The 11,578-nt window shown below is 37.3% G+C and overlaps 1 protein-coding gene across 1 annotated transcript; it reads right to left on the reverse strand.

Moving 5' to 3' along the window:
• Window positions 1-8,301: 8,301 nt before the first annotated feature.
• LOC140172084 (uncharacterized) lies at window positions 8,302-10,899 on the reverse strand. The gene is made up of 3 exons (XM_072195432.1): window positions 10,359-10,899; window positions 9,670-10,227; window positions 8,302-9,305 (listed from the first exon to the last, which is right to left on the reverse strand). The coding sequence occupies exons 1-3, from the start codon at window positions 10,897-10,899 to the stop codon at window positions 8,302-8,304; spliced, it is 2,103 nt and encodes a 700-aa protein (XP_072051533.1).
• Between the last annotated feature and the right edge of the window lie 679 nt (window positions 10,900-11,578).

Raw genomic sequence — 11,578 nt, forward strand, 5'->3', positions numbered from 1 at the left:
CGACATCACACTCGATGACGTCACCGAAGTCGGAATATTCCTGCCCCTGGTGCCACTGGGTTTGTCCAGATTGTCCCACATCTAGTTCCAATCTCGTGTCTCGATTCAATGACGGTCCTTGCTTCTTGATCTGGATAGCTTTCAGGACCCTCCTGGAAAAGCCTTTTGTTTGTTTCTCCAATACTCTTACGTTGTCCCAGTCTATTTGGTGCGTGTTCTTACTCGCTTTCACATGTTCTTGTACGGCCGATTTAGAGCCAGCGGCTTTGGACTTGTGTGCCGCAAGTCTCATACCAGCTTCCTGCTTGACTCTCAGATGTATGTGGTGTGACAATCTTAGCATGCAATTTTAAAGACTGTTCCCGACCATTTCAAATTGTCGACCTTGTATTTCGGGGAAACTAAGGTATGACGTAATGTATAATGAGGTTTAAAGGCAGTTGGAACATCTACTCTATTGAACGCTCTACGTAGTCGTTCAAGCAAGGTGACAGTAAAGGCCCTGCTCGAGCACTCGGGCAGTTTCCTGTGAGTTGGATTTGTCTTTCTTTTCGCGAGCACGTAAGAAGGTTCAATCTCTGTATCCACAACTACGGAGCGCTGACTCGATGTGCGATACCGCCTTCTCTTTATCCGAAGAATCCTTCACTATTTCACTTCAGCGTCCTGACCACACTTAATTTGTGTTCCAGAAGGTGATGCAACTGAAAACACAGATCTTGACACTGCCTTCGCTAACACGCACGATTAGAGTATCACAGAAAGGAAGTTGCCCCTGTTCCTCTTCCTCCCTGGTAAATTGAATGTTATAATCCTGATGTGACTCTTGATTCTTCCACGTGTGAGGTCTTTAGCACACATAATGTATCATCGACATATCAAAGAAACAACTGCGAAGGGTGAGGAGCTGATGACAAATCTTTCCATTCGAAGAGTTTCATGTATGCGTTGACCACGTGGGTGCTACAGGGGCTTCCAATCGCGCATCCATCTTTCTGCTGATAACACTTCCCTCTGAGTACAAAGTAGGGTGGTGTTCAGACAAAATTCAACTAATTTGATGACACTCTCCCCATCTTCGTTTTCTGCTGTCCTGTTATTCCAGGTGTCAGCTTTTCAGTCATTCTACTTTGTAATGATTTGTTCTTAACATTATATTAGTTTAAGTACTTGTAAATTGGTATACTCTATTTCAATTGTGCTTTATATGTTTATGCTTTATTATATTACTCAATGTATCTGTATGTTTTTTAATGTTATGCAGGGCGCGTGTAAGAACAGCATTTTAGCTGATCGGGCCACCCTGGGTAAATATGATGCAATAAGTAAATAAATAAATATGTTTGTACTCATTTGAATATTTATTGCATGTAAAATCAAAACGTGTCCTTGAAAATATGCTCATTAAATGTTTGTTTCACCCATTTAAAGTAAAATGTTAAAAATATATTGGTTGGAAACGAGCAGGCTAACTCGAGTATACCGGTCAATCTGTCAATAATAGTATTCCTATAACATGTCTAGATATTGATTGAATATAACCCCCTCAAGACAAAGATAGACAAGGTTCGTGAACAGGCTTGTACATAATTATTTAGGTTATTCCAAACCATAGAGCAAATAATGACATGGTTTTCATAAAATATTGACCAAGTCTATTTTAGGATTTAATTAAGAAAAACAAAATAACAACACAGCATTGAAATTCACTGTTGATTCTGGCAATGCCAGTAGAACTTGCATTCTGTAAGTTTCCATATAAATGTTTAAAATTTTGTCAGCCAAACTATGGTGTACTGAATATTTATGTTCCCTTACGTTATTTGTTTATTACTATCATATGATGTCACACGACAAAGAGACAGGGCAAAGAACCTGTTGGTTATTAATTGTTTTTGTATAGTATTCCATAATGTGGTTTGGCCTAGTTTCTAAAATTTAAGTACAAGCGAAGTGACAGTCCGTGAGTGACAGTGGGGTTGTAGATGAGGGCTATGAAAATTAGTTTTCCTGAATGATGTAGCGTGGTTTAATTCGATGGCTGACTTTGATGTTCTTATACTTCAAACACCAAATTAAACCTTGTTTCATATTGGCGTCGATCATTTTCTGCTGCACTTTGGAGCTTACTTACTTCATACAAAATAGCACCAAACAATGTCAACACTTTTAAGAAAATACTTAAAATTCAGAGCTTGTTCCATGTAAAATACACTGAATATTGATTTATCTTTGGATATTAGGCGATATATACGTTATTTTGAACATTGAACTTTGAACATTATTCATGGTGATGATGGGTTAAGAAAGATGTTTGCAGGGCTTACGTTTTGGAGGTCAAAGAAGGAGCAACTTGGAAATAAATGATACCACAGCCTAGCAAGAGGAAACTGTAAGCTTTGTGTTTATTGCGATACCTTAAGGCTCTACCTGAGCCATCAGCTAGTTCCCCGTACCCAGTCATCAACCCGGTTATAATACCACCACCTGAATAAGGATATGTGAAGCTCTGAATGATAAAGCTATCACGTGGTGCGTCTGTTTTCATACAACGCAATTTGGTGTTCTAAAAATTTGACTCTGGCCTGTCAAATGAAAGAATAGGAAACATAAATTTTCCTTCTCTTCCTTGCAACACAAGTCTACGCACAGCCACTGCACCATTGATATAACCAAATACGTTACTTATTTCCAGCATCACAACATTATTAATAGCCCGTGGCATCTCTAAACATCAACCTGTTCAAAAATATTTCGGTAAGGAAGTCAAAGAATCAGATCACATTTGACGACTTTGCAGAAAAATATTAAACTAAATAATAAACCTCATTCTTAGATGCAGATGCTTGTGTGGTCTATGGATGTTTCTTTAATTGAATCCGACACCAGGCAATATGTCCCTGGCATCAGTTATAGGACACTCTATAATAAAGCAAACTTTCCTTTATATTATATAGGTTTATAGAATAAGGAATTTGATTAAGAGTCCTCTTTCTAGAAGACAGACAAGAAGAATGAGAAGCCTGTAAGCAATGAATTGTTGTCACAAATAACCCTCAAGATAAGCATTGCTTTACAAAAGATGATATATACTTCATGAATCCGTCCACATCGTGACCTAATGAAAACCCTAGAACACAATTGGTCGATTATGTAAATATATTTAGAGTTCATTGAATACATCTATTATGTTTCATATGTCATTTTACATCAATTAACTCGATCAAGTTTGAGTTATCGCTAGAGATATCGTCAGTTTAGGGATATTAATTAAAATGATTTCAAGGGAACCTTGAAAGAATGCAACATGTTCAATATGGTATGCCTAATGGAGGTACTAAGTAATGGGTTTGTTTCACGCGAAATACGTCGGACCTCTATGACGTAGTTTTTGTACATTATACATGAATAAGCTTGTGTAGTACGATCTCACCATATTTACAACTCCAATCGTGCGAATTATAAGGAAATACCAACATAAATGTGTATGTGTGCAAATTATCATCCCCAAGCACATCAACTAAATCTGGGCCCAACACGGTCATATGAGGCGTTTGTCGCATGATGTCAATTTCATCATTTCATTCAATATTTTTATCCATTTCAAACGTCTACAATATTCTCAAAACAGTCATAACCACACTCATTTAAAGGTTACACCATTACTAGACAAGACCACTCCCATACCATACCATACCATACCATAATAAGTATTTCTCACTTCAAAACGATTATAAAATAAGAGCACCGCATAATGTCTGGTTTGATTATGCACCTGACCTTACAAATCATCAGTATTGTCTGACGGTGTCCATTTAATAATCCCATCTCCTTTTCGTTCCCTTCCTTCTTCCTCCTTCTTCCTTCATTCCTCTCTCCTTTTCCATCTATCTCTATCTTTCTCTCTAAATCTCAATCTGTGTCTCTCTCCCTCCCTCGCTCTCTCTCTCTCTCTCTCTCCCTCTTTCTGTATTCTCTCTCTCTCTCTTCATGACAGTGCTAAGTATCTTGGTGTCCGCAACCAATTTTCTTCAATTCGTGAAAGCCGCCGGCGGCAAACTTAATCGCTCAAGTGAAATCACAAACCTTTGACTTGTCCAATATTACTATACGAGTGCTCCTATCATTCAAGTAAAGTATATATGCCTAGTCAGAGGAGTATAGCAATTCCGGTTAGCCTTCTGCAGCTGCAACCTATTGCGTTTTGTTTTTTTATTTTATTTAATTATTATTATTATTATGCATGCCAATAATTGACATTAAAATGAAAAATGCTTTTTCTTCTAGATTCATCTTGCCTAGTACTGTTTTTCTAGTTTTTAAAATCCATCCCAATAAATTATGTGAATATCATTTGTACATAATGAAAACACTGTTATAGCTATGCAATTCTGATATAGTGCAAAGTCTTTCCATATACATGATATACGTCAACCTCTTTGTAGGTTATAGGCAATCGGTTACAAATCCATACTATTGAAAGGATTCACTTCATTATCTACTACAGACTCACATAAACTGCAGCTGACAATGTTGCCAATTTTTTAAAATTGTTATTGTCAGAAATTTGTTTTGAATTATATATAAATATAGGCAAGTACGTTTTTGAGGTCAAAGAAGGAGCAACTTGAAAAAAAATGATACTCTAGTTTAGCAAGAGGAAACTGTAAGCTTTGTGTTTATTGCGATACCTTAAGGCTCTACCTGAGCCATCAGCTAGTTCCCCGTACCCAGTCATCACCCCTATATATCCCGGTTATAATATTATCCACCTGAATAAGGATATGTGAAGCTCTGAATAATAAAGCTATCACGTTGTGCGTCCGTTTTCATACAACGCAATTTGGTGTTCTAAAAATTTGACTCTGGCCTGTCAAATGAAAGAATAGGAAACATAAATGTCCCTTCTCTTCCTTGCAACACGAGTTTACGCACAGCCATAGCACCATTGATATAACCAAATACGTTACTTATTTCCAGCATCGCAACATTATTAATAGCCCGTGGCATCTCTAAACATCAACCTGTTCAAAAATATTTCGGTAAGGAAGTCAAAGAATCACATTTGACGACTTTACAGAAAAATATTAAACTAAATATTAAACCTCATTCTCAGATGCAGATGCTTGGTTGGTCTATGGATGTTTCTTTAATTGAATCCGGCACCAGGCAATATGTCCCTGCCATCAGGTATAGGACACTCTACAATAAAGCAAACTTTCCTTTATATTATATAGGTTTATAGAATAAGGGTTTTGATTAAGAGTCCTCTTTCTAGAAGACAGACAAGAAGAATGAGAAGCCTGTAATGAATTGTTGTCACAAATAACCCTGAAGATAAGCATTGCTTTACAAAAGATGATATATACTTCATGAATCCGTCCACATCGTGACCTAATGACAACCATAGAACACAATTGGTCGATTATGTACATATATTTAGAGGTCATTGAAAACATCTACTATGTTTCTTATGTCATTTTACATCGATTAACTCGATCAAGTTTGAGTTATCGCTAGAGATATCGTCAGTTTAGGGACATTAATTAATTAAAATTATTTCAAGGGAACCTTGAAAGAATTCAACATGTTCAATATGGTATGCCTAATGGAGGTACTAAGTAATAGGTTTGTTTCACCCGAAATACGTGTACCCCTGAGACGTAGTTTTTGTACGTTTATACATGTCACATGTGTAAGCTTGTGTAGCACGAACTCACCATATTTACAACTCCCATCGATGCATCGTGCGAATATAAGCATTATAATAAGGTAATACTAAAATGAATGTGTATGTGTGCAAATTATCATCCCCAAGCACATCAACTAAATCTTGACCCAACACGATCATATGAGGCGTTTGTCGCATGATGTCAATTTCATCATATCATTCAATATTCTTATCCATTTCAAACGTCTACAATGTTCTCAAAACAGCCATGACCACACTCATTTTAAGGTCACACCATTACTAGACAAGACCACTCCCATACCATACCATACCATAATAAGTATTTTTCAAAACGATTACAAAATAAGAGCCCCACATAATGTCTGATTTGATTATGCACCTGACCTTACAAATCATCAGTATTGTCTGACAGTGTCCATTTAATAATTCCATCTCCTTCTCATTCCCTTCCTTCTTCCTCCTTCTTCCTTCATTCCTCTCTCCCTTTCCATCTATCTCTATCTTTCTCTCAATCTCAATCTGTCTCCCTCTCTTTCTCTCCCTCTTTCTGTATTCTCTCTCTTCATGACAGTACTAAGTATCTTGGTGTCCGCAACTAATTTTCTTCAATTCGTGAAAGCCGCCGGCGGCAAACTTAATCGCTCAAGTGAAATCACAAACCTTTGACTTGTCCACTATTACTATGCGAGTGCTCCTATCATTCAAGTAAAGTATCTATGCCTAGTCAGAGAAGTATAGGAATTCCAGTTAGCCTTCTGCAGCTGCAACCTATTGCGTTTTGTTTTTTTATTTTTATTTAATTATTATTATTATTATGCATGCCAATAATTGACATTAAAATGAAAAAAATGCTTTTTCATCAACAGGGTTCAAAAGAAATAACTCCCCCCCCCTAAAATTACAAAACATTTCTTTGCATAACTTGACATACATTTGGTTGATTTGAAAAATTTAAAACTCTGTGAATAGAGGAATCTTTTTGCTACCCTCCCAATTTTCTTCTTTTTGAAAATCATTTTTTGTTGGTCAAAAATTATCACATTTCCCAAAAATGATGCTTTCAGAAAAAGTTGCACTTTTCAACATCCTATACATGTAATGTACAAAAACCTTCTCGATATCAACGTGATCAATGGTTTGATTGACCTAATTGTTAGTTAATTTTCTTAAATTTTATGTATCCGATTACTCAGTCACCCATGCAATCACCTTTCAGTATAAAACAATGATTCATTGACATCAATTTTGACATGAATGGGGTTTTTAGTCGGTGCTTCAAAAATGGTCAAATCACTATAGGAGTTGAAATAAGGTTTGTAGTGTGATGCTTATTTCTTTCGTTGGCTAGAATAGATAAAAAAAATTACTTGCAAATGGTAGACTGAAACAGTTGCAAAGATCTATAGCAACGGCTCTCTTGAATAAATGCGTACATGACAAAGAAAATGCGTACATGACAAAGAAATGGCCAACAAAGATTGGAGGTTGGAAGTCAGCATCCAACTGCATGCAGCCAACCTCTAGTGGCCACATCATGAGTGCTACATTTTTATCCAAGAAAACCATCATTTTAAATCAAAATGCAAGATGCTTCAACTGACCCACTACAGGTAAATGTTCACCCTTTTGGTCAAATTTATGCGTGGAGAGCTCATTTCTCCACCCTAGTGATTTTATCATTTTGAAGCAACTGCTGATTAAAAACATCAAAGAAAATCTCATTTTACGCGAAAATTATGTTCAACAAATCTTTGGTTTGCACTGAATGATGGTTGCATGGATGCCTGAAGGATCAGAGACAGAAAGGTGAAGGAAAAAAAACAAGAATTAAATCAACCTTAACATTAATATCGAGAACGTTTTGTACATAATGTGGTAAAGTGCAACTTTTTTTGAAAGCATCATTTTTGGGAAATGTGATAATTTTTGACCAACAAAAAATGATTTTCAAAAAGAAGAAAATTGGGAGGGTAGCAAAAAGATTCCTCTATTCACAGGTTTTTAAATTTTTCCAAATCAACCAAATGTATGTCAAGTTATGCAAAGAAATGTTTTGTAAATTTAGGGGGAGTTATTTCTTTTGAACCCTGTAGATTCATCTTGCCTAGTACTGTTTTTCTAGTTTTTAAAATCCATCCCAATATGTGAATATCATTTGTACATAATGAAAACACTTTTATAGCTATACAATTCTGATATAGTGCAAAGTCTTTCCATATACATGATATACGTCAATATAGACTTGAACCTCTTTGTAGGTTTTAGGCAATCGGTTACAAATCCATACTATAGAAAGGATTCACTTCATTATCTACTACAGACTCACATAAACTACAGCTGACAATGTTGCCAATTTTTCAAAATTGTTATTGTTAAATTTCGTCGAATGTCAATTTTACAAAGAAAATATTTCGATGGTCTATATTTGACCACAGTATAACCGGGATAATAAATAAGCGAACAGGGAAACAGATGTAAAGTTGTAGAAGTATAAATATTTAATATCTATGTAATCATAATACGATGTTAACTCGACAGATCTCCATGTCTTGGAATCAAACAATAATGCAATTGTAGCAACATTCAATTGCCTTGCCTTGCCTTGCTGGCTACGTCAGCCCATGTCGGCTGTAGCCCTCCTCATGAAGCTTCCATGTTTCTCTGTCTTGCGCTATCCTAGCCCAGGTTGTGCCAATGTATGATGTAATGTCGTCCCGCCATCTGCGTTTTTGTCTTCCCCTTCGCCTTCTGCCTGTTCTAGGTTGCCACTCTGTTAGTCGTTTTGTCCACCTGTTATCATTTGATCTTGCTAGATGACCTGCCCATCTCCATTTTGCCTCTTTTATTTTCTCCAGAATGTCCTTGACTTTGGTTTTATTTCTTATATACGTGTTCCTAATTTTGTCCCGTATTGTGATATTCAGCATTCTTCTTTCCATTGCCCGCTGTGTTGTTATCAGTTTTTGTTCTAGGTATTTAGTTGTTGTCCACGTTTCGCAGCCGTATGTCATTGTAGGCAGCACACATTGATTGAAGACCCTCTTCCTTAATATCATTGATAGTTTTTTATCACACAGAATGTCTTTATATCTGCCAAAGCAGCTCCAGCCAGCCTTAATTCTGATTAGAACTTCCTCTCTCGTGTTGTCTTCCAGCTTCACAGTCTGGCCAAGATATTTGTAGCTTTCTACTTTTTCTATCTCATCAGTTTCAACTACAATGGGCTCATTTGTTTCGAAATTTGTCATGAATTTTGTTTTTCCTTTGTGTATTTTTAAACCGATCTTCTTGCTTTCACTGTTCAAACCATTTAATTGAATCTCCATGTCCTTGACTGATGTTGTTGTTAAAGCAACATCATCTGCGAATCTCAGGTCTGTCAGCCATTCTCCATCTATATTTATTCCTTGCTTCTCCAAATCTAACTTCTTGAAAATCTCTTCCATGGCAGCTGTAAAGATTTTTGGTGATATTGTATCCCCTTGCCTCACTCCTCTCTTTATGTGAATATGGTTTGACACATCATTGTCCAAATGGATTGTGGCTACTGCATCTGTGTAGATATCCTCTATGATGAGCACATAGGTTTCATTGACTCCTATTCTTCTTAGGGCTGCAAAAAGATCTGAATGTTCAACCGAATCAAATGCCTTTTCATAGTCTATGTACCCTACACAAAGCTTTAGTTGGTATTCATTCGCCTTTTCAATCAGCTGGTTTAATGCGTGTAGATGGTCTGTTGTTGAGAAACCTGCCCGAAATCCTGCTTGTTCCCTTGGCTGGTTTTCGTCTAGTATTCTTTGGATCCTGTTTTGGATTATTCTGGTAAATATCTTATATGCATGAGAAAGCAAACTTATCGGCCGGTAATTTTTGATGTCTGCTTTATCCCCTTTTTTATGAAGTAGAATGATCTTTGCCTCCTTCCATTTCTCAGGAATCTTTTTGTCTTTCAGGATTTGATTATAAAGTTTCACCAGCTGTTTGTTGATCTCCTCCTCCTATCTTAAAAATGTCACTTGATACGTCATCAGGTCCAGGTGCTTTATTGTTTTTCATTTGTGTTACTGCCTTTTCCACTTCTCTAACTGTTATATTTGGTACTTCAGTGTCATCGGTTGATTTTGTGGGTACTCTGGTTCCGCTGTTTTCATCTGTTTTACTGCTGTACAGGTCTTGGTAGAATTCTGTACATACATTTAGAATTTCTTCTCTGTCTGTGGTTATGCTTCCATTCTTTTGTCTCATTTGGCAAATTCTTGTTTTCTTGCTGTTCATTTTTGTAATCTGTTTTGGTCCCTTGCCACTTTCTAGGATGGATTCAATTTGCTGCTTTTTTCTCTTTCTACTTCTTTCTCGTCTTTTCTTTCTCACTGTTTTGACTAGTTCTGAGTATTCTATCTTCTGTTTTGGTGATTTGTCCTCTACTTCTCTAAGTTCTTTCCTTTTCTTATCTAACTCTTCGATTGCTTTGTCCTCCTCTGTGGTCTGTTTGGTCTTTCTCTCTCTTGGCGCTATTTCTTCAGCTGCCTCCACTATTGTATTGGTATAAGCTCATATTTGGTATCTATATCTGCATTTTCTATGTCCAGACATGCGAATCGGTTTTTCAACTCCAGTTGAAAATCATTCTTCAAATCTTTCAGTTTCAGTATGTTTAACTTGCTTTTCTTTTGATTTCTAATGATTTTGAGTCTTGCCAATTTCCTGTCTATGTGTATCTTTGCTCTGACCATCCTGTGGTCACTACCAATGTCTACACTCGTGATGACAGAACAATCCTCTACAATTCCACGCTGGCTACTTAGGATGAAGTCGATTTGGTTCTTTGTAATTCCGTTGGGACTTTCCCATGTCCAATACCTGTTTTTATGTTTCTTGAAGTATGTGTTAGCAATGATAAGTCCTTGTTGCGCAGCAAACTCAAGTAGCATGTCCCCTCGTTTGTTTCGTTCTCCAACTCCAAACTTTCCCATGATGGCTTCTTCTCCAGATTGACATTCTCCTATCTTGGCGTTGAAGTCACCCATTACTATGGTGTACTCAGCTTTGCTGTCTTCTATCGCCTTATTTACCTCCTCGTAGAGTTCTTCAACTTTTTCATCGTCGTAGTCCGATGTTGGTGCATACACTTGAATTACGCAAAGCTGTTTGTTTCCTGTCAACTGTACTATGAGAGAGATCACTCTATCTGAGTAATATTTCATGTCCTTTACATAGTCTATGAATTTTGGGTGGATAAGAAATCCAATTCCTTGGCATTTTTGTTTGCCTCTGTTTTTCCTTGGTTATAGAGCCAAGCACCTCCCTTGAGTTCCTCAATGCCCTCTCCTTCTCGTTTTGTTTCACATAGTCCAATTATGTCCCATTTGAAGTCTTTCAGTTCGTCTAGCAATGATTCAAGTGATTCTTCCGTTCTCAATGTTCTAGTATTATATGTACATATGTTGAGTTGTGTTTGTCCAATCTTGTGACCATCATCAGTCACACAGCTTCCTATTGGCTTTGACTGTGTGACGCCATACAAAGATTCACATCTTATGTCACGACTGGGCAATCTGCAATCACCAGGTCCTTGATGTTTGCGCCCCTTCTGGCCATGGGCTTTACGACCTCTTTTTTCTTTGTCTTCCATAGTTTCATGAGGGATTTTTGCCATATACCGACGCGCTGGCAGGACGTGGTGTCAGTAGAGGTTTCTGTCAGGGATTCCTCACCCTTAGTCCGATGTTGAAGAAGACTAAACAATACACTGGAACCGGCTGGCTCCAGTGTATTGCCCCCATTGCTCCCGTCTGTTCACTCAGCCGCAAAGCTGAGCTATCCAGGGTATACGCGATTGACATGCACTGGGTTCCAGTCTACGTCAATCTTCGAGGACGTGGG

The sequence above is a fragment of the Amphiura filiformis genome, chromosome 15, assembly GCF_039555335.1.
Source record: "Amphiura filiformis chromosome 15, Afil_fr2py, whole genome shotgun sequence".
Taxonomy (NCBI): Eukaryota; Metazoa; Echinodermata; class Ophiuroidea; order Amphilepidida; family Amphiuridae; genus Amphiura; species Amphiura filiformis.